Raw genomic sequence first — 22,412 nt, 5'->3', positions numbered from 1 at the left:
CTCGCGGCCCTTCCGGCGGCCGGCGCTGACGCCATGCTGGGGCCGGAAGCCGGAAGGCGGCCGCTCGGAGGGGTGTTGCGCGTTGGCGGGCGCGGGAGGCAGCGGCGGCGGAGGGGGGGCAGCGCCCCGAACCGCCCAGCGGCCGCGCCCGGGGCCATGACCGAGTACAAGCTGGTGGTGGTGGGAGCCGGCGGCGTGGGCAAGAGCGCGCTGACCATCCAGCTCATCCAGAACCACTTCGTGGACGAGTACGACCCCACCATCGAGGTGAGGCAGGAGGCGCTGCCCTGTTGGGAGCGCTGCATGACCGGCACTCTGACGGGACCCTGACCCTGACCCCTCAAAAACTCAACTCGGCCCAAACCGAAAGCAAGGGCTGGGACCTGAGCACCTTCACTGGGGTTACTACAGCTGTGTTCGGCTTACCACACACACTTGGGCAGATTACTCAAACCAGATGTTGTCATGTTTGTAGTTAAGCAATGATTCAGCTTTTTTTTTTTTTCCCCCCCTTGTGGGGTAAATGTGTTCACTTAAAGTGCTAGTTTTGTTAGCCTTAGTTGTAAAACATCCAATTGTTTTCAGGAGTGGTATTTAAAAACACTTCTATGACAGTACTGAACAGGTGTGACAGAACCTATATTTGTTTCTGTCCTTGTTTATATGAGTTAAGTATATAAATAATAAGGAGCTAGGTACAATAGCTGACTTTGTGCTTAAAGATCAAGATGTGAGATCAGTGTGCGCAGGATCAGGAGTTCTGGAAAAGCCCCTTCAAAGATTCTCTGCCTGTCCTACTTTTGTTTCCAAAGCAGAGTGCAGGCAGCTAACAACAGCAACAAAAAAGGTCACTTTATTACAGTGTTACTTAGATTTTAGTTTCTGTTGTAGTGAGGGTATTTATAAATTATTCTCTCTGTCCATCACTTGAGGAATTTCTTATGAAGGATAACTAAGGATAATTTTTTTTTTTTTGCAAGAAGGGGTGTGCAATTTTTAGAGTAAAATCTTAAGTGCTTTTAGTGTTAGTTATTGATGCTTTTTGCATTGGAGGAGAAAAAAAATAGAAAAGCTCTTCTGAATCATACTCTTTTTAATTTTTCCTGATACTGCCTGCTATTGAAAGAAGTAGTGCAAACTTTTTCTAATCTAAAATTCTCATGTGTTTTTGCAGGATTCATATAGAAAGCAGGTTGTTATTGATGGAGAAACGTGTTTGTTAGACATTCTGGACACTGCTGGACAGGAAGAGTATAGCGCCATGCGTGACCAATACATGAGAACTGGGGAAGGATTCCTCTGTGTTTTTGCTATTAACAATAGTAAATCATTTGCTGATATTAACCTTTACAGGTATGATCTAGTTCTTTACCACTAGGGAGAAATGACTGGAGAAGCATCAAGTATGTTAGCCTTTAAACCCAGTGAAGGCTAAATGCTAGAAAAATGTTAAATTTCCCACTTTTTTGGAAAGTTTTCCAAGCTTTCTGTGTTCTGAATCTACACATAATTAGTCACTGGAGAATGGAACAACTATCCAGCTTGTTGTCTTAATCAAATGCTATTTATTCTTCAGAGCATACAGAAAAGGAGACATAAGAAAGTTGGTAGGAAGGGGAAAGCACATCAAAGTGGGCTTGTTCATGGACTTGATGATGGAGTATGCTAGCTATAAAAAGTACTGTTGGATGTTAGAACCTCCAAGGTCCTGTCCAGCCCTGATATGTACTTCTGTAGTACAGAGTTCTCGAGATACTGAACTAAACCAGCTTTTAAATGTAGAAGATAGTTCCTAACAATTTTTTTTTTTTTTTTTAAGAGAACAGATAAAGAGAGTGAAAGACTCAGATGATGTGCCAATGGTGCTAGTAGGGAATAAGTGTGATTTACCCACAAGAACAGTAGACACAAAGCAGGCTCAAGAATTAGCAAAAAGCTATGGAATCCCCTTCATAGAGACATCTGCTAAAACAAGACAGGTAAGATGCTTCCATTCTTGGTTTGACTTCTTCCTGTGCTGTAAATGCAGAATTGTCAAACTCTTTCCTGTATACTTTTTTCTTACCTGTAGAAGTAAGCACTTTTAAATCCATTTCCAGTTTTAGCTTTTGATTTCCCCACTTACTTGTAGTTTGTAGGAGTTCTGTTTTTATCTCTGGACTGCATCAGTATACAAATGACTTCAGTCTTGCACAGAGAGGGAGGGAGAGAGAGAGAGGAAGAGAGAGAGATGTATACTTTTTTTTAAAGTAGGTGATGTTTGTGTGACAAAGAGAGCTTCATCTGCTCTTGCTGAGAAACAGTTAGACTGTGCAGTTAGCCATGCCAGACCTGTCCAGTTTTCTTGGCTTTTTATTGAAGGCCAATTATGAGATTGTTTACAGAACAATCTTGAGATTTAACTGAAGGACTTCTTCAGAATTGTATTGAATCTGTGGCCCTGTCTAGTCAGCCTGTGTTCTACCTATGTTAATGTGGAACGAAACAGGAAAAGTACAATTGTTAAGCAGTAGCCAAAAAATGGAATTCTAAAATGGAGATATGGCAAGTAGCAGCTTGTTTCCTGCACAGGATTTCTCTATGGTTACAGTTAGCCTTGTCTCTTTTAATGATTGTTACCCTGGATATTTGCTTCAGAGGAAGAATGTAAGAATGTAAGTGGAGAGGTTTGGACAGAGGTGCTAGTTCTCTGCTCTGATGAACTGTGGGATAAGTTGGCTACTACTCTTCCTGTAAAAGTATGTGTTTTAAATACATTAAGGGATCCTGTGATGGAAAGAACAGTGATCTCAAAGGAGTCAGGAAAGGAAATACTTTACCTGGATCATTTGCATTCAGGGTGTGGAAGATGCTTTTTACACACTGGTGAGAGAGATCCGGCAGTACCGGATGAAAAAGCTCAACAGCAGCGAAGATGGGAATCAAGGCTGTATGGGATTGTCTTGTATCGTGATGTGATAAGGTGAGCTATGAATTAAGTTTTCGGTTTCTTGTCTGCATGTCTTTAAGTTGTTAATAAGCATGGCTTAGAAATACTGGCTGCTATAGGTTTTCCTATTGTACAGCCTATTGATATCCCAGACGTTTAGATTCTACAGTTAATTACTTTTTTTTTTTTTTTGATCAGTAGAGAGCAAAGCATAAGAAAAGGAAAGTCTATTCACAGCAACCTTTTGGCTGTAGCCTGTGCATTTCTATTCATAATTGTATAATTCTCTGTATTGTTCTTGTCAGTGCCTCTTTCCTTTGAGAAACCTGGGGGTTTTTTTGTTTTGTTTTTTTTCCCTCTGTATTTGAAGCATGTGTAATTTCTGTCTTGTACACAAGAATAACCTGAAGTAGAAAGAGTGTGCATAATTCTGTGGTCACTGTTTACTGATGATTGATTGACATCTACACGGCTTATTTTGAACTGTTTTTCTGGAACATTCAGTGTTCAAAGATGTACCAAGTAACATAAAGCTAGTGGTGAAATTTATGAATGTCCCAACTGAGTGAGTTTTTCAACTATTACTTAAAACGTGTTGCTCATCACTGTAAAAAACAGACCAGTCCAGGACTTGTACTACATTGTTGTACCACACATCCATCACAAAGTTGTACAGCAGCTAATTAGAGATGCCTTTCTGTTCCAGATGCCAAGAACACCTGGTTAGGATGTAGCTGATGGACGAATCTTGATGCCACTGTATTGCGTCTCATGATGATGCCCTGCAGTATTTTGGTACCAGTTCATTAGTGCAAGGTCCTTTTCTGTGCTCCATCTGAAGAGAACATCTCTGGCATATACCTCTCTGCTCAGTTAATAGAGCAGTCACATCTCTTGATGCACTGGGATTCTTTTCTGATTTATCTGGGTTTGTTCAAGAAGAAAACCAGTCACGAGAAAAGTGAATTTTAGAGACTAAATGCTGTGAAAAAGATGACACTTTACCTCTAGAGTAAAAGCTAGACGTGATTTTTGTCCCCGTTGTATTGGATTCAGATTTGCAGTGCTGTCTGAGAAGTGGCCCTAAAAATTCTTGGCAGGTAATATCAGAGATGGTTTTACAATTATGAATGCCTCTGTCATGTATTGGATTAGTATCTGCTGTCTGTACACCCACACAGCATATCTGCAACATCTGCATTGTCCAAGAGTGCCACTTACCTACTCCTCTATTTTCTGTAATAAAAATGAGATATCTTTGCTATTTAAGTGCCTGTTTGCTAAGAAGATCTGGAATTGTACCCTGTCCTGTCAGGCTAAGGGAAACCCCAAGGACTGGGATTTTTTGGAAGCTTATTGTCTTAAGCAGTCAAGCCTTGAGAAGAATGTGGATGATCTCTTTGCACAACAGGATGCCACAGCAGGAATTTGTAGGCTGGAAAATTCAGTTTGTAAGACTCTTGAACAAGGGAGGACAATGTACTGCATCCATTTTTGACTCTCTTTGTATGTGGAATTGTATATATTCTATATTGTTTTTTCTACAGCATTCGGATTTCTTCCTCTTCCAAGTTGGACCAAATTAGCCAGCTGTTCATTTTAACATTGACTGTCAATGTTTCTGGGCAGCTTCTCAATAGCTAATCTGGTAACTGAAGGTTAGTTCATTTGGACAACTGTTGTTCAACTCTGTCCTTAACTTGCCAATTATTTTTTTCTGAATTATTTTGTCATATCACCAGACTTTAAATATAGTCTCTTCACAATGGTTTTCTGTAAAATGTAGTTGGAGAGTCTCCTTGTCAGGGAAGAAGTCTGGGATTTCAGGTTTACTGTAATTGGTGTAGTCGTTGCCACGGACTTGGTATGTTCAGGCTAAGGGGAGGAGGGCAGAAAACTGAGCTGGTTCTGGTTGCAGCATCCTTGCAAAACGAGGAAGGAGTGAGTTCAGTGATGAATGCATAAGTGTATGATACACTGATGGGAATCCGGGGCTTGTTCTAACAGCCTCAAAGTACAAGAGAATTATTGCATAAGTCTTATGAGTTCTTCCTAGAACAAAACACTGTCACCTCATATAATTGGGACATACAAGTGTGGTCACTGTTACAGTGTGGTGTTTCTTGGAGTATATGTCGTTCCCTAGTCTGTGTGCCACTGATACTGAATTCTGTCCTGTGGCCTCAAACAGTGCATTCTACAGCAAAGGCAAATTCTCCTTACCGTCTGACAGAGCAGTGCTTGGGTATGGGGGAGTAATGAGTCTGGAGGCAACAGGGGGTGTATTGGGCCAGTCTGCCAACCCAGCAGGAGTGTGGAAATTGCCGAAGGCTTAATTTCAGTTTAAGATGTATGAATCTGACACCAACAATCTGGAGTTTTCAGTTTCTAATGGAAATTAGAAATCAGTAAATATTGAGAGATTTGTTCCTTTTAATATTGCTTCCTTCACTATTTACATTTGTAATCCTCTTCTTGGAGTGCAGGGTATCAAGCTATATCACCTTTTTACCCTTGATACTCCTAATACATATTTTCTTAAGTTATTTTAGCCTTGACTGATATGACACAGATGTGAATTAAAATATTTTTACATAAAACATGATTTACCAGCAGCATACATAGTGGTGGGCAGCATTATAGAGAGCATTGTGACCTGAATTGAGTTCATTTGCAGATGATCCCATGCCTGCCAGTTAAACATTTGGCATAATCATCACTATTGAAATTTGGGCTGTCGTGCCTATAAACTGCAATCAGTGTTTGTTTGTTTGTTTTGTTTTTTCTTGTGTGAGAAGATCAGTTATTTGTGAAAGCATTCTTTGAGCCCTGTGGCAGGGGCTGACTGACTGTTCCTAAAGGAAGTTGTGTGACATACTGTTGTCCACTTAATGAAATTACATATGGAAAGGGTATTAAGAGAGAACTTTTGGGATATGTGTCTGGTCACATGTATTCAGCATTTTGGAAAGACTCCAGCGTGGAGTTCCCAGTGTGCCAGGATGGTGAGTTCTTGTCACCCCTATGTTCATGTATGTTTTTTGGATTATTTTGGAAAATTAAGAGTTTCTTTCCTGGCAGGCAGGATTCCAATGTTCAGAGTATGACTGGTTGGTGTCCATGGCCCTGGGAAATCTTTTGCAGCTGGCGTTTGATGTCTAAAGATTGCGTGGGCAAGTATGAAAATTAAATATTCCTTTTGGCTGGAGGTTCATCATAACTATGTGAAAGTGCTTCCAAGAATCATCTCTCTACATTGTGTAGCATGTTCTGGGTGTTATTAAAAAAGTACTAACTATAACCCCAAAGTTGGAAATTCTCAGATTTATATGGGAGCTGGCAAATGCATCTATGTTCTTTTGGGCTACATAAAATCTTAAAAGGGAAGGAGACCTAGTAAGGGTTGATCAGTATGTATTTCACCATTAAAACTGTAGAGGAGAATGCATTAGCTTTTAGGATGGTGCGGAGCTACCCTGTGCAGGTGATACTCTCATCTGTGTTATTTTAGGGTCATATCAGCAAGTGATACAAAATCAGGGTGTCATACCAGGAACGAGCATGAAATAATTGGTTGTGCTCAGTCTCTCATTACATTTAAGAGTAATTATGGTCGGTGAAGATCATTGGCTGCACCTAATGCATATGCATCACATGATGCATCAGGACAAAAGTCAGGTCTTAGGAGCCATCTTCTCGTGGGTTTGGGTTTGGGTGTCAGGATTTATGAACAGAACATTCTAAACACTTTATGGAGTTCTGTGGTGTTGCAGTGATGAGTGCTACCCTCACCATTTAGTTCAGCCCAGTAGGTTGAATGCAGATATTCTAAGTAAGGTGCAAATGTCTGGCACATACTTGGCATGACCTGCTACTAGAGGCCTGTGTTTATGCGGCCATGTTCTTTCCCACTCCAGAATCTGATGCGGCTGTTTTGATAAATGAAAACATATGTTTGAGCAGAAGCATAGAGCGGACAGTTTGCTGATACAGCAGAGAGGTTTCAGTGCCAACAGAAAAGGTCTTGTGTCTACACCTGGTCTTGCAGCTGCAGTCTGTGACAGGGCCTGATGAGAGTAGGAGGGAAACTTGTGCAGTCTCCTCCTGCCTTGGCGGGCAGCTCTGATCTTCCTTATTTCTTTCAGCTGGGCCCTTTCTGGCCATTTCATCAAGCCTGACCTCAAAGTCAGTGGGGTCATTAAAAAGACTTAAATTTCTTCAGGCTAAGTCAGGTTCATTATACACGTATCAGGTTGGCAAAGTCTTCACCTGCAGGTGCTCCAGATTCAGTCATCTTCATGTCAGTGTTGACACCAGGAGGTACGACAGGAACACATACATTCTCATGTACCATGTTTTCTTTCACTCCTCTCTGTTGTATGATTCTCCCACACAGGATGCTCTTTTAAAACAGCAGCAGATAGCTATCTCTCAGCTTGTCTGATCAGTGCTGTTCTGATCTCTTAGAACTGTCCCTGGTATAATTACATAATAACTGTTTTACAGGTCACTCAGTGTCTGTTAATGGTGTTGAGTTGAACTTGGGAAAGCAGCGTGTTTACTGGAAACAAGTCGGATGCACTTTAATCAGGGCTTTGCTAGCTGTGATTTTCGGGTATAAAATCCAACTGGCTTCTTTAAAAATACTTGACACTGGATTTGCTTGTGGATGACTGGCCAAATGTTACCCTGTTTTTTGCTGGCAACTCCTAGAGCACTGAGCACTGGAAGCACCAAACCCCCAGAGTTTTTGGAGAGATTATTTAGAAGATAAGCACAAAAGTTTTTGCATGAGACAGGTTCCTGGAAAAGGTGTTTTTGTAGATTTATTCTGAATGTTGGTATTTAGAACTACCAACACAACACTTTGTTAGTGCCAGACTAGTTTCACTATCCTGACTAAGAAGAACGGGCATAAATAACCTGACTGAGGCAAAATATTAAAAAAAAGTTAAAACACTTGTTCAAAAATTACAGGTTCAAACAGCTGAAAGAAATGTTTCTGTTTTTATGGGCTGAGAACAGCTATTTAACCAGATAGTGTAACACTGTAGCTTGTTCCTGTTAGTGTCCCCACTCCATGATCTTGTTTAAACAATGGTGCTCAGATTTTGTTCTGCTGTCATCAGTAGGGCTTTGCAAAGTAACGACGATGCTCAAGCTATCACTGCTTTTACATATAGTTCAATTACTTAGAATTGGATTTCAAGCAATTTCAGGCCTATGGGGGAAGGGAGAGTAATGAAAGTTTGAATTATATTCTAACTCTCTACTTGGTCCTTCTTTACTCCCCAAGCCTGTTTGTGTACAATGTCCAGGATTGTTGGGAAGTGTTGGGATCTGGACTTTGCATCCAAGGGCTAAGTTGCTGTTACTTTGTATAATTATTTGCTTTCAGTAATGTATCTTTTTTGTTTGAATTTAAATAAATTATTTTGCTTCTTACAGAACTTTTTTTAAAGAATAAACTCTGTGAATTCTTTAGTTGTTTCTTTTGTGGTGGTGATCAGAGGGAGAGATCCACAACTGACTTACAGAAAGCCTATCAGTGCTATCTGTGCTTTCTCGACAGGATCTGGATTTACTCAAATTGTTGATTCTATAATGCAGCATGAATGGCTGTATCATATATGTTTGCTGTAGCACCAGTAACAGGTGAAATCTACTTTAAGACGCACTATAGGCTTGTTTCATACCAGTCTGTATTGTCACATGCATCTTGTGTTACTGTTGAGTCTTTATATTTGCAATGAGATCTCTCATAACATTTTTGTTGACTTTGTCCTTGGACTTTCCAAGAGCAAAAGGGGAGAGGAAATCTCTTTACTCAGTGTTCCAGGAGTGAAATCAGCTATAAAGTTCTTCTTGTGTCCAAAATCATGCTCTCCATTAGGCTTTTAAGTTATTTAGTTCAGTCTTAAATAATTTGATGTTGGCTTTTCTCCTGTGTAAGGCAGTGCTGTGTTGGACCACTATGCTTAAGTGTGTTTCTTCTAATACATTGTGTCAGACTTCTGGAACACAGAGTCTGTTCTGTTTTCTTTGTGTAAGGAGCTAAAGAATAAACCCCTCTTAATAGAAGAGTTCACCATACCATAATGCTACTGTGCTGAACAATGCTTTTAAGCTTAAAAAAAAAAAAAAGTCATGTTTGTGAGTTTGAGGTTTTCACATCCCTTTATTTGTATTTACTGGCTGGTTCCTGCTATGAACTGTGCACATTCAGAGTATTGGAGTCTAGAGACGCTGCAAGGTAGGGTGCAAGCACCACCTCTTTTGAATGGCAAGTAATAGAGTGTTATCCCTTAGCCTGGGTGTCAAAAACCAGAGCTGCGAAGGGGGGATGTTCAGACTAGACTGCTGAATCTTTTTTTTTTCCCCTAGCAGTAGCTCTCTATCTATCTTCACTGTCAAGTACTCCAACTATTCTTGCCATCTTCAGTGTCCGTGAAAGTCCAGTTTGGTTATGATGTTATTTGGTATTTCCACAAATAATGTGAGTGGGATCAGAACAGTCACCTTGTTCTTGTTTTTCTCTCTAGGCAGCATAGAGGTATCTAGCCAGTTGTGAGACAGTATCCCCAGCTCATACCAGTTTCCATAGAAGAGCGGTTGTTGCACAGCCTGACACAGGGCTGCAGTTTGAGAAAAGGTGACTCACAGTAAAGCAAAAGGTGCTGCTCTGCGTAGATTAAGCTCATCATGTGCCAAGAGGTTGCAACTGATGGCTTTTAGGTGAGGTTTGCCATTGAAAGACATTTCTCCCATTGTCAGAAAGATCCACTTTCCCTGATGTACAGAGCTTTGTTGTATTCTGTGTACAGAACTTGCATCATATAGCTGCAATAGTTGTTGTCTGCATCAAAAGGAGAGATTCAGAATCTGAGTACAGATGGGCGCTTAAAGGCAGGGGCTCTTCTGGCTTATAAGGAAAACTTTCCTCTGGTATGATTGTCATCCATAATGATCTGTTCCTAAAAACCAGCTCATCTTATCAGCTCACATCTTATCAAAGGCCTCTTATTCAATTTTGTTTCATGCCAGAAGAGAGGCTGATATATCTGAACAATCAGTTGACAACCACTGATTTAGACAGCCCTGAAGGAGTCTGCAGGGGATGTCTAAGAGTGGTGCGTGTGGAGAGGAACTTGCTGAGGCTCCCTTTAGTGCAAGTTGCTGTGGCAGAGCACATCAAGGAGTGCCCTCATGAGTCTCCATGTTATCCCCTATCTGTTAATACTTTTCTTCAGGAACTGAAATTGCTTTGTAGCAAAACTTGCCCTAGGCTTCTATTTGGACAGCTACCCCAGTGATATGGCTGGTCTCCTGAGGAAACTGTAGGAAGATCCTGCTAAATACTCTGTACTACCCAAATTTCTGGTGTGTTTGGCTTTTTTTTTTTTTTTTTTCTTTGACTAGACCTATGCAGAATGAAGGCAGCTCAGAGTTGCAAGGTGGGATTGTTAGAGACGCTCTGAAGGCTCTGGGTGTGAATCGCTCAGTTTCCAGCTGAAAAAGAATGGGAAGGTGGCATGTTTGCATCCAGTACTTCAGTTTAAAGAGGCTGTAGTTCTAACTTTAGCACAGCATACTCAACCTTTACTCATATTTCTACTGTGAACCCAGTTAATTTGACCCTGTGGTTTAAAAAGGTGACCTCTGCACCCTAAAGGTTATTTTTGGTTTCAGATGTGAATCCCAAGATCTTGATATTATATCCAGGAAGATTCAGGGCAAATAAAATCTCTATGGAAAAGCAAACAAGCAGGAACTGTTTTTTTTATAGATTTTAAATGAAATAGTTAAACAATAATGTGATTTGGAAACTTGCAAGCAAAGAGTAAAGACAAGAGTAATTCAGAAATTGAAGACTGCTGACCATCATGAGAGGAGATTAGGTACTGTAGACCAAGACTGCAACAGCATACTAGCATTGGCCTGTTGGCTGCACCTCTGCTTGTTGGGGGGTGAACCAATTGATATTCTTGGTAAATACCTGGGAAGTGGGGCTAAAACTCCCTGAATTCTGGAGAATGCCCTAGTTGTAACCCAGTCTGTCTTGAAGTTGTATACACTGAATAGTGATCTTTCAGAAAGAGTTTTTGGGTGCTTTGGAAATGATCTCAGCTGGAGATGCTGGTCCAGGTCTCAGCTCGCATGGCTTCACTGATTAGTTGTAGCACAGGCTTCCTGTGCATCCATAGACAAAATCAGTCTGTGATTTGCACCTTATTTCTAACTCTTATGCAAGTAACTCTTTCACTTATTCCAGTCTTCTTCTGGAACAAGGTCTTTTCTTAGCTGTTCCTACAAAATAATAGCACAGGAAGCCCTTACGTGCATGTATAATCCCAAACCATATTGCCTTTTCCAGGGGTGCTGGTTATTCTGTTTCCTTCTGTCATAAGCAAAGTCACCTTTTAAACCAGCAGCAGGCCTGTGCTGACATATACCCACGAATGCTTTACTTGATCTCAGTACAGTTTATCTCCAACTGCATCAAGGAGTGAGGTGTAAACAAACAGGAAAAGACCCTTTTCAAACCAAAACCGTTGTGTCCTCCTGACCAGTTTAGGTTCACTGCTTCCCACCAGGAAGCTGAGTCAGAAGCTCAGGGCTGCTGTGGTGACACGCAGGGCAGTACAAATCCAGACTGTTTTCTTCAGACAGGAACTGTTTTCCAGCTCCATGTGAGAGATCTGAACGAGGGCTGAAGAGATTCTCAAGGACTGGGTGCAGTCTTCATTGCCTGTATGCTAGAGAGAATCTGCTTAACACCAGGCATTAGGAGGCATTTCCCAAAGTGTTACCCTGCCCTGCCAGAACCAAGACACCTTGTGGAGCTTAGAGGAGGGTTTCCTGCTGTACCTTGGTTTGTGCTAAATGCTGGTCACTGCAAGATATGCCATGCTTATGGTTTACCACACAGAGTTATGCAACACCTAGGCTTGCCAGCTAACTGAAAATCACTTTGCTGCAATTCAAAGTTTAATAAAAGCAGTTCCTGACAAGCTCAGGAACAAAATCATACCTTATAACTCCCTGTACTTCCTGATTTTTTTTTTTTTTTTTTTTGTTTCATTCAGCTGGGAAGATGTGAGGACATCTGTGCAGCTCTTGTAGCTAAAATCCAGTCTTTCAGTTAGATCCTTCTCTCAGTTAAAGCTTTCTCTGAATAGGACACTGATTGGTGGGAGCTCACCATTTTTACTTAGCCTTTTGGCCCGCAGCTCCTGTTCTGATTAAAACATCAGCCCTGTGCCTCGAGATTTCCTTTAAACTATTGGTTCCGTGCATAAGACATCAGTTTTAGTGTCTCTTAAAAGACTGACTTCTACAGTCTCTTTAGAAAAATAATTGCTCCTGGACATGGTAATCTGTCCAGACAACAGGTGAAACTTCACTGAATATGAAAGGAAAGCCTAACTTGGGGAGGGGAAAGAAAAAGTTAAACTCGAGCCCTGGCTTCACCTGTTTCACTGCAAATGCTTTTGGATGCGCTTTAAATAGTCCTATGGTTGACCTCCCTTCTTTTAGAGCAATAGAGTCTGGTTACAGGGAAGGGAAAGCAATGAAATTGGTTGTAGGCTGCTGTGTGGTCAGTCGGCTGCTTGTGTCCTGTTGTGGTAGGGTGTTACCTGGGGCTCTGCAAACTTGCTGCAAAGATGTCGCGGGTGAAAATTCCAGGTAGGTCTGAAAGCCAGAAGTGAAGCAAGGAGCCATAGAGTCTGCAGGCTAACAAGCCTGTCCTGAGACTTTAATGGTGCAGTATCTTTGCAGTCTAGGGGACTTAGCTGGGTCTTCGAGGGTTTCTCTTCCTACTCAGAGACATTTTTAGAGGGTGCAGCAAAGAAATGGCAGTATCATTTAAATCTTGTGTTCTGCTTGTACTGAAAAAAAAAATTGTTCCCCTTTCAGTATCATGATATCACTAAATCATTGTAGAAGGGGTCAGAGGGATTTCAGGCATTTCTAGTCAGCCTGGCTGAGCTTAGGAGCTGTGGTGTGCTGCACCTCAGGGCATGGGGAACACAAGCGGGGCATCAGGAGGAAGGCCAGCCAGGCCTCACAGAGGGGCACGTGACTGCTATTTCAGAGCCCTGAAGAACATCAGCACCCAATAGCGCTGATACAAGTGTGTTTAGGTTCTGTGTGTTGTGATAGACAATGTCCTGATAAGTGAAGCTAGCATTGAAGCCTGGCCCTACAACATTAGGCAGAGTTTGTTGACCTTCATGAGTGTAATTTTTGTCCACTGCAGAGATGAAAGGTCAAACCAGGCATTTCTGAAATACTTAGTTTGCAAATGAATACTGAATTCAAATGCCAGAAATGATCTTTCAGCAGTTCAGGAAGATGCTATTTCTCAGCAGTGCCAACTGTGCCCCTCACTGTTTCATGGAGTGGTGCCAGCCTTTAGGTCTTTTGATATATGAAGCTGCTATTTCTTAAATATTGTCCTAGCACCCTGGAGCTCCTGTTTAGGAGATGAGCCTTGTTTAGGAGAGTTCCTTCCTCTATGGAAGGAGGAAAAACATTCTGCGATTTCCCTCACACTTGTTTTGCTTTATTTATATTTATTTATTTTTACAGAGGTCCACCCTAAAGTAACTTCTTTTGGATACGCCCCATTCCTAGTGGATTCAATCCATCAGGGGACAGATACAATGCTTCCTCTCCTTTATTCAGGCTGGAGCCCCCAGTATGATGCCTTGTCATCTTACTTCATGCTTGCTGAGGCCTTATGTGTCAGCAGCAAACATTTTTACAGAGACATCTGTCATCCCAAGTCCCTAACAGTGGTCAATAATGCGATAGTGAAAAGAGCTGCATTTTCTCTTGTAAGAATGGGTTGGTGTCTATCGATGATACAGCAGCTTTCCAACAGCAGGCAACTTGTGTTACTGAAATTCTAATTTTGGGATGTTGCACTGCTGAGAAATGGACCTAGTGCCAGAATTTTACCATGTGTTTACAGCTCAGCACAAGTCCCTTTGCTTCAGCTGTGGGAGAAGGAAGCCCTAGTGCTATGCTTCTCCCCTAACCCACAGCTAGGACCTTGGAACTGCAAGTTCAGGGCTACAGGGATAGACTCTTGCTTTTTCTTCCCTCAAGACCCTGTGGGAACGTAAATTGGCTAGGTTCAGCGCTGAAAATGCTTTCCAGGTCTAGCATGCTGCTGTTGTGCATGTCAGTCTTTTCCGCTTTGTTCCTTATCTGCTGACCATGTCCTGCCTGACATGTCAATGGTGTAGTCCCATGTGTCCATCTCTCAGCATCAGTCCTCACTATGTTTCATGCTAAGCTGCCACCTACCCGCTCAGTTAGTGCCCATAAGCTGCTATGCAAATGTGCACTTCCAGGAGAGGTTCCCAAAAGAGCCCTTGGATTCTTGTTTTATGGTATTTTGCTGGCATTGCATGGGCTTTTAACAATGCCCTTTCCCCTTCTCCCTGTAACTCCAGACAGCCTTGAGTTCCTGGAGGCTTTTGTGGAGTCATGTTGGCACCTTTGCAGCATGCTGGATGTGATGAGCTGAGAGGGTTCTAGGCCATATGCTGGCTCCCTTCCAGGAGATCTTCAGCTGCATTGTGATGGCAGAAGCTCGGTGCTTTAGCTGACAGCTGGCTTGCCACTGCTCTGCATCCTGTTGGCACATCAGTATCTGGAAGCTTCAGGGGACACCTCTGCAAATTCTGTCCAAAGCCTTGCCTCCCAGTCTCTAGAGCAACCTGACTTCCCTGCAGGAGCTGCAGAAACCCCTCTTCTTATGCACCTAGCATGACAGCAGTTTTATCTTGCTGTGAGATGCTCAGATCAGTATGCCAAAGTGACTTACAGCCCATCTATGGTCAGGGTGGAGCTGAAATGCTACCTCTGTAGGAGCTGTATGCTGGGAAAACCCTTGGAGCCCAGTACCTGTTCCAGTCCATTCTCCTTGGGCAGCAAATTGGCGGGCAGTAACAACAAGGCTCTGACCCAGTACAGCTTGCTGTCATACACTGCATGGTTGGTGTTTTGAGGGGATGGGGGGCAGGCCTTGTAGCATCTTTTCATTTCCACCTCTGTCTTCATCCTGCCTGGGTGGCTTGTGGAACAAGAGGGTCTTGGATTTTGTGGAGCTGGAAGGGCTCTGCCAATCTTTCCCCTCTACCCTCGATGATGCTCTCATAAGTGCCCTTCCTAAGTGCTTGCTCTTTTCTGTGCCTCTGTGCTCCTCTTGGACTGTGGGCTGTGCTCAACCTCTGTGGTGTGCTGGGGGCATCTAAGCATGTTCCTAGCCCACTGTGTGCAGCACAGACCCTGTAAGCTTGTTTCAAAGGTTGGAGGGTGCTCAGGGTCTTCCAGGCAGAGTGGAGATGGAGGTGTCATAAGGAAATGACAGCTGAGCTCTAAGCTGGGTGTAAGGGGCACCTTCCTCTTTGGGTGGCTGGGAGCCAGGTGCCTGTGTGACCCTGCACTTTTTCCTTGCAGAGATGGATGAGGCAATGCGGTCCTTCGCACAGAAGGTCTTTGCCTCAGAGGTGAAAGATGAGGAGATCAGGCAGGAGATCTCACCTTTTGATGTGGAAGAGATCTGCCCTATCTCGCGCCAGGAAATGAGAGTGCACATGATGCATCAGGAGAGTTCTGCCACAGCGGAGAAGCGGTGAGCAACAACCAGGGCAGTGGTGGGAAAGAGAGTAGCAGTGTCTGCTCATCCCCAGCCAGATCTGGAAGAAAGTGGGGCGAACGTAATTCAGGGCCTGTGAAAACAGCTCGCCACACACAAAATGGGTTAAATCCTTGGTAGTCCCAGGGCATCTGTTGGGTGCTTCAGGGGTTCCTCTCCAGCTGTTCCCACGGTCCCCACACAAAGACAGTCCTTGCCTACCTGGACATCGGCACTACAATGGCCACAGGGTTGTTGGCGAGGGAGACGTAGAGTTATTCCTCTGGAAAGATGTGACTTCCAAAGACCATGCTTGAAAGTCTGTGGCTACTTTTTCTTCTGTGGCCTCTGCTCTTGGCTGTGCCTGTCCCCACTGTTCTTGGAACCAGTTTAACACTGCTCCTCAGTGTGCTGGGTTTAGTTCCTTTTGCCTTTGTTGTCTCCCTTGGTAAGTCCTGACTCCACATGGGGAAAGGGATTTGTGTCTAGCCCTGCAGCAGCAGGGCAGCAAGGGCTGAGGAGTATGAAATGTCCAGACAGTGGGGTCAAAGCTGCACAGACCAAAGCAGGCACCGTGCGCAGCCTGGCACTGAGTAACTTAGGCTAACAGGTTGGTTTTAGTATGTGTTCAGCAGTCCCCGACATGTCTGGGGAGTAGCCCAGGCTTTCAAGGTGCTCCGAAAGCACTGGTGAGACAAGCCGTGTTGTGCAGAATTGGGATGCGGCCATGGTAAGCACCCCATGGCCCTGTCCCTGCATGTGGCCAGGGGGGCAGGGCTGTTTGCCTGAGGCTTTCCTGCCTGGCAGGAAGAAGCGCCTGCTCCGCCTGAAGACAATTGCACTGGCTGTCCCTGTGGCTCAGAAGTCCATGACCAGACTGTCCACTATTGATGAGGTCATCTCCACCTCCCCCCTGTACCAGACTGTGCCTGACTTTCAGCGGGTACAGATCACAGGGGATTATGCCTCTGGGGTAGGTACTAGTGTGGCTGTACGCTTCCCCATGCTGACTCCCACCTCATGTAGTCCCTGCCTATCCTTCACTAGGGCCCGGTTTCACCAGTCTGCACCAGGCACAGTGGGGAAAGCTGTGTCTCCCAGCTCAGTCTGCACCTCCCAGGCATCTGATGGTGCCCTGCTGCATCCATGGAGGAATGCAAACTGAATGCCTTGGCAGGAGTCTCTGGGATGCTGCATGCTTTCCAGGGGTTCTCTGAACCAGGCAGAGGGGAGGAGAAGGCAGAGTGGGTTGTGCTCATTCTGTCACTGCCTGTTCCTGCCTGCACACCACCATGTCTGTCTGAAACCTGCACATCCTATGTTGGCTCCTCCTCCCCCTCCTTTCCTCTTCCACAGCCTGTTGTGTTTATGCTGCTTGTGAGATGCTGCATGGCAGAGGAGCAATTAGGGGAAGTTGGAACTCCCTTCACATGGAGGCACCTTCCTTTTGCTGCGACTGTAGCTAGCTGCAATGCTGCATGGTATTCTCCCATGCTGCCCCAATCTGACCTCTCTGGGCTGCCCAAAACACTTGTCTGTGCAATAAATCAAAAATTCCTGACGTACTGGGTCCGTGTATGTTGTTGGTCCTGCTTCAGTTTCAGCCTGGACTCCAAAAATAGTTCCTCGTGTTCTGGCCTGGCCTGGCTTCCATTTCGCTGCCAACTACAGCTTGAGGTGGGAAATGTAAGGGGTGGATGACAGCTGGGATTCATTTGTTCTGGCTTCAGGAACTTCTCTCTGCCTTGGGCAGGACTTGGCCCATCATCCCCTCTTTGCCCTGCTCAGCCAAAGCAGTGGGAGGGAGGGGATAGTGAGGTATATATCTCACTGTAAGCAGAGCTGTATCTCTGCATCCTGGTCTGCCAGGGTCTCAGGTGGCTAGGTTCCAGTTGTGGTGGCTGCATTCAGCAACAACCCTCTTGCAGGTGACAGTTGAAGATTTTGAAGTTGTCTGCAAAGGTCTGTACCGTGCCCTGTGCATCCGGGAGAAATACATGGAAAAGTCTGTGCAGAGATTCCCCAGGACCCCATCTCAGTACCTGCGCACTATTGAAGGCGAGGTCTGGAGGGCGAGTGACGCTGGTCCAGGTACATTCAGGCACCTGGAGGGTTTTTCTCCAGCCTCAGCACAGGGCAGACAAGGGTCAGAAAGGGACTGTCAAAGTGCTGTGCAGGGGAGCTGCTTACCCAGGCATCCTCTTCACTCTCACCAGTGCAGGGCTGTCCCTGCCCTCTGTCTGGGGTGGAGGAGCACAGCAGGCTTGTGTGGTCGTGGCAGGCAGCCTGTACCTCATGGTACTCTCCCTTTGGTCCAGTGTTCACTCCACCAGTGAAGGATGGACAAGATCCCTTTGCAACTGAGGATCTGGAGGAAGACCTGGGGTACCATATCCAGATGAAGGATGGAGTAGTTTACATCTACAGTGATAAGGCAGCAGCTGACAGAAACGAGCCAAAGGACCTTCCTTACCCCAGCCTTGAGCACTTCATTGATGACATGAACTTCCTCTTGGCCCTGATTGCGCAGGGACCTGTGTAAGTGCCCAACCCTGTGCTGCTGGATGCAGCTGAACAAGCCTGCCTGACCTGGCAGAGGGAGGACCTGGGGAAATCAGGGTTGCCCTCTTCTCTTTCTGGGGGGAGGGCAGCATGAGCTCCTCTGCCTCATGTGAAAGCTGCATTCCCACGTGTGACTGGCCCTGTGCCTCAGTGAGAGGTAAGGTGCCCAGTCGCTGTTCTGCCCTTTGCTTTTATTAGTAAGACCTACACTCACCGGCGCCTGAAGTTCCTCTCATCCAAGTTCCAGGTGCATGAGATGCTGAATGAGATGGAGGAAATGAAAGAGCTGAAGAACAACCCCCACCGAGACTTCTATAACTGCCGGAAGGTAAATGGCAGGGCTCACAGCTCTGGCAACTCTGGAGCCAAGCTGTCTTGGTGTCTGCCCTGCTGTGGGACATGTGGGTGTTAGATTCATGTGGCACCTTCACCATTCCTGCTTATGGGAAGGGGGTGTCTGGGCTGCTTTCGGCCTGTGCCCATGCTGGGGCATGATCCCCACCACCATTCAGGTGGGCTCACCCAAGGGGTTGGTTGGTTTCCCTTTGACACCAAAGCATTCCATCTCGAAGCTGTACGGTTATTCCTCTGGCTTCTCAGGTAGACACACACATCCATGCTGCAGCCTGCATGAACCAGAAGCACCTTCTGCGCTTCATCAAGAAGTCATATCGTGTGGATGCTGACCGGGTAGTTTATGATGCCAAGGGCAAGCAGCTCACTCTGAAACAGCTTTTCCAGCAGCTCGGTCTGCATCCCTATGACCTGACAGTGGATTCCCTGGATGTCCATGCTGTAAGTGGTAGGGCACCTACTGTAAAACCAATCTTGGGTCACCCTCATCCACCCCCTCTAGGCATGGCTCTTCCCCTCTCTGGGCACATTGCCCATGTTGGTGTTTGTGGCAGAGTGTAGCAGCTCCTGTCTTTCCCCTTCTGGAGTGTTTGGATCAGTCCCCGTCCAGCTGCTACCCTTGGACCTAGTGTTCATTTGCAGTGTTTGTCCCTGAACATCTGCACTCCAGGGGCGGCAGACATTTCAGCGCTTTGACAAGTTCAATGCCAAGTACAACCCCGTGGGTGCAAGCGAGCTGCGTGACCTCTATCTTAAGACAGAGAATGCTATCAATGGCGAGTACTTTGCTACCATCATCAAGGTGAGAATATAAGGAGGAGGGAGCAGCTCAGCTGTGGGACTGTTGTGCCCCAGGGCCTGGAAGATCTCCATGCAACTGCCTGCTCTCTTGGTTTGCAGGAGGTTGGCTCTGATCTGGAGGATGCCAAGTACCAGCACACAGAGCCTCGACTCTCAATCTATGGGTGCTCAGCTGAGGAGTGGTCCAGGCTGGCCAGCTGGTTCAACAAACATCGTGTCTATTCCCCCAACATGAAGTGGATGATCCAGATACCCAGAATTTAGTATGTGCTGTGGGTCTGGGAGAGCACTGTCCCTTATAGTATGCTGTGCCTGATTTTTTGCCCTGAAGGGGTTATGGGGAAAGTGGGTCGCATTGTTACTCTGCTAGTGGCTAATTCCTGTCTCTGTCCACAGTGATGTGTTCAGGTCTAAGAACTTCCTCCCACACTTTGGGAAAATGCTGGAAAATATCTTTGTTCCTGTGTTTGAGGCAACTGTCAATCCTCAAGCCCACAAAGAACTGAGTGTCTTTCTACGTCACGTGAGTGTCACCTGATGATGCGGTCAGGGTATGGTGAGCAGTGACGTTCCTGTTTGCACACAACTCATGGTGTTGCTCTGACATGGGAAATGTCAGAGGTGGGCTTGTGGCCCTACTGCCACGTTCTGGGAGGGGGGAAGCTGTCCAGAGGAGGAAAGTTCTGTGAGCTGGGCTGCTGTGGGGCTGTGAGAGATGCTGTCCACTTACCTCCTGGAGAGGTAGTTTGGTGTGAACTTTATTCCTATCTGCTGGTAGAGTTGTCTGCCCTGCTTGGGGTTTCCCAAGGAGCAAAGACTGCCTTCTTGGCCCTGACTCTGCTTCTGGGTGAGGTAGGGGTACAGGCTATGGCCAGACTATGGAGAGCTGTGTTGGGTAGGGTGAGCCAGCCTACCTGAGGATGTTGAGGTGGGGAGCTTTGAGACACAGCTTTTTTCTGTTGCTGTGCCAAGCAGATCACTGGCTTTGACAGCGTGGATGATGAATCCAGGCACAGTGGACACATGTTCTCCACCAAAAGTCCAAAGCCAGAGCAGTGGACCTGTGAGAAGAACCCATCCTACACCTACTATGTGTACTATACGTATGCCAACATCCTGGTGCTTAACAACCTACGCAGGTGAGGCCCAGGATCTTCTCAGGGACCTGCCTTACAGGTGGCGGAAGAGGGGACTGCCTCGCAAGTTGTCTTGGCTGTTTGATTGTTGGTGTGGAAGAACTGGGGCCCTCCTTGCTCTGCCACAAAGGTGGCTTGGAGCTTCATGTCCCAGAGCAATTTCCAAATACTCCTCAGGAAGAAGTGTGATGGATTGGAGTGAATGCCTTAGGACTGCAGAGATAGCATGCATAAGGGAGAAAAGAACACAAGTAATATGCCCCTAGGGTCAAGCTGGGTTCTTTGAAGACCCACTGGTAGGGGTGGAGCAGGACTTGAAGCTTGGGGGATCTTGAATTGCATGCCATGTATCTCTGTTGCTTGCCTGCTCTGAGTCCCTCTTCCATGTGCCTAGGCAGCGTGGTATGAACACTTTCCTCTTCCGACCACACTGTGGGGAAGCTGGGGCTGTCACACACCTTCTTGCAGCCTTCATGACAGCAGATAATATCTCCCATGGCCTCAACCTCAAGAAGGTGAGTGGAATAGCCTGCCACAGAGCAGCCCAGGAGTGGCAGAGGAGGAGAACATGTCCACAGCCAGCCTCCACTGGAGCTGACAGTTACTTGTGCCTTTGCTTTAGACTGACATTGACAGGCGGATGTTACATGATTCCCTGGGTTTCCTTAGGCATGTCTGGTGCTATAGCTGGGAAATGTGTCCAGATTTCCCAAAGTTTCAGCCTGACAGACCTATCCTTGGGTAGGACTTGATCATTGGAGCCAGCTGAGGTCCCAAATCATACAGATTTGAATTTTCTTGGCTTCTCATGCTCCATGTGGGCCCTGAAGGACCAGTAGCCTGCCTGTCCCTTTTCTTGCTGGATAGGAGCTCTGTGCACCAGAGCTGGGGACTGGGCTGATTTCAGCCCCTGGAGAGGTGGAGGGCACAGCAGCTTTATCCCTAACCTGACAGCTCTGCTCTCCTTTGCAGAGCCCAGTGTTGCAGTATCTGTACTTCCTTGCCCAAATTCCCATCGCTATGTCCCCACTCAGCAATAACAGCCTCTTCCTGGAGTATGCAAAGAACCCATTGCCTGAATTCCACCAGAAGGGTCTCATGGTGTCCCTTTCTACTGATGACCCTATGCAGTTCCATTACACCAAGGTATGGCATGGGGCATGGCCTCCTGGGGCCAGGAGCATCTGGGCTTTGTTTTTGGGCAGCATTTGCAGCGGGTTCAGTGCACCGGGTGATGTTGGACCAGCCCCTGCAGCAGCACAGGCTGCACAGGCAGTGCAGGCAACACGTGGTGCACCAAGTCCCCTCCGCTAACGCCTGCTGCGCCAGCAGGAGCCCCTCATGGAGGAGTACGCCATTGCTGCTCAGGTCTTCAAGCTCAGCACCTGTGACATGTGCGAGATCGCCAGGAACAGCGTTCTGCAGTGCGGGCTCTCCCACGAGGTAGGCGTGCGCCGGGCGGGAAGTGGGGTCGGGCTGGGCAGCGGTCGGGACTGGGCTCTGCCGCCCCGGCGCTGCCACAGCTGCGTGCCTGAGGCCAGGAGGGGCTTCTCTACGCCGCCTGGGGCAGTGGCCTCGGGTGCTGCTGGTGGGGGAGCCTGTGCCTGGGCGCAACCGGTCTTGTTTCTGCTAGGAAAAAGCCACGTTCCTGGGAGAGAACTACCAGGCGGAAGGGCCGCAGGGCAACGACATCCGCAAGACGAACGTGGCCCAGATCCGCATGGCCTATCGCTACGAGACCTGGTGCTACGAGCTCAACCTCATCGCCGAGGGCCTGAAACACGACTAGGAGCGCGCGGGGCGAGGGGACACCTGCTGGGCCCGGGGCCGGCGGCGGGCTGTGCCGCCCCGGGGCCGCGCCGCGACCGGAGCCGCGGCGTAGTAAAACCGCGTCCCCGAGCCGCCCGGTGCCGCCTGCTGTGCGCCGAGGGGGCGGGGCCGGCGCCGAGGGGGCGGGGCCGGCGCCGAGGGGGCGGGG

The 22,412-nt window shown here is 46.5% G+C and overlaps 2 protein-coding genes across 3 annotated transcripts; both read left to right on the top strand.

Moving 5' to 3' along the window:
* Positions 1-69: 69 nt before the first annotated feature.
* On the top strand, positions 70-8,379 carry NRAS (NRAS proto-oncogene, GTPase). The gene is made up of 5 exons (XM_067310739.1): positions 70-267; positions 1,175-1,353; positions 1,820-1,979; positions 2,839-2,962; positions 3,636-8,379. The coding sequence occupies exons 1-4, from the start codon at positions 157-159 to the stop codon at positions 2,956-2,958; spliced, it is 570 nt and encodes a 189-aa protein (XP_067166840.1). The 5' UTR covers positions 70-156; the 3' UTR covers positions 2,959-2,962; positions 3,636-8,379.
* AMPD1 (adenosine monophosphate deaminase 1) lies at positions 5,880-22,325 on the top strand. 2 transcript variants are annotated; one of them, XM_013943592.2, is made up of 15 exons: positions 6,033-6,102; positions 15,404-15,578; positions 16,389-16,554; positions 17,510-17,672; positions 17,900-18,119; positions 18,342-18,471; positions 18,744-18,938; positions 19,168-19,299; positions 19,398-19,561; positions 19,695-19,821; positions 20,274-20,437; positions 20,829-20,949; positions 21,407-21,580; positions 21,767-21,877; positions 22,068-22,325. In XM_013943592.2, exons 1-15 carry the CDS (start codon positions 6,033-6,035, stop codon positions 22,221-22,223), a joined length of 2,268 nt encoding a protein of 755 aa, XP_013799046.2. In that variant the 3' UTR covers positions 22,224-22,325. The 2 variants fall into 2 exon arrangements, with proteins under 2 accessions (XP_067166839.1, XP_013799046.2); XM_067310738.1 differs by lacking the exon at positions 21,407-21,580 and having other exon boundaries at positions 5,880-6,102.
* The last annotated feature ends 87 nt before the right edge of the window (positions 22,326-22,412 follow it).

This window comes from Apteryx mantelli, chromosome 25 (assembly GCF_036417845.1).
Source record: "Apteryx mantelli isolate bAptMan1 chromosome 25, bAptMan1.hap1, whole genome shotgun sequence".
NCBI lineage: Eukaryota > Metazoa > Chordata > Aves > Apterygiformes > Apterygidae > Apteryx > Apteryx mantelli.
The sequence above is the reverse complement of the archived record's forward strand: the minus strand, read 5'-3'. Positions and strand labels throughout refer to the sequence as shown.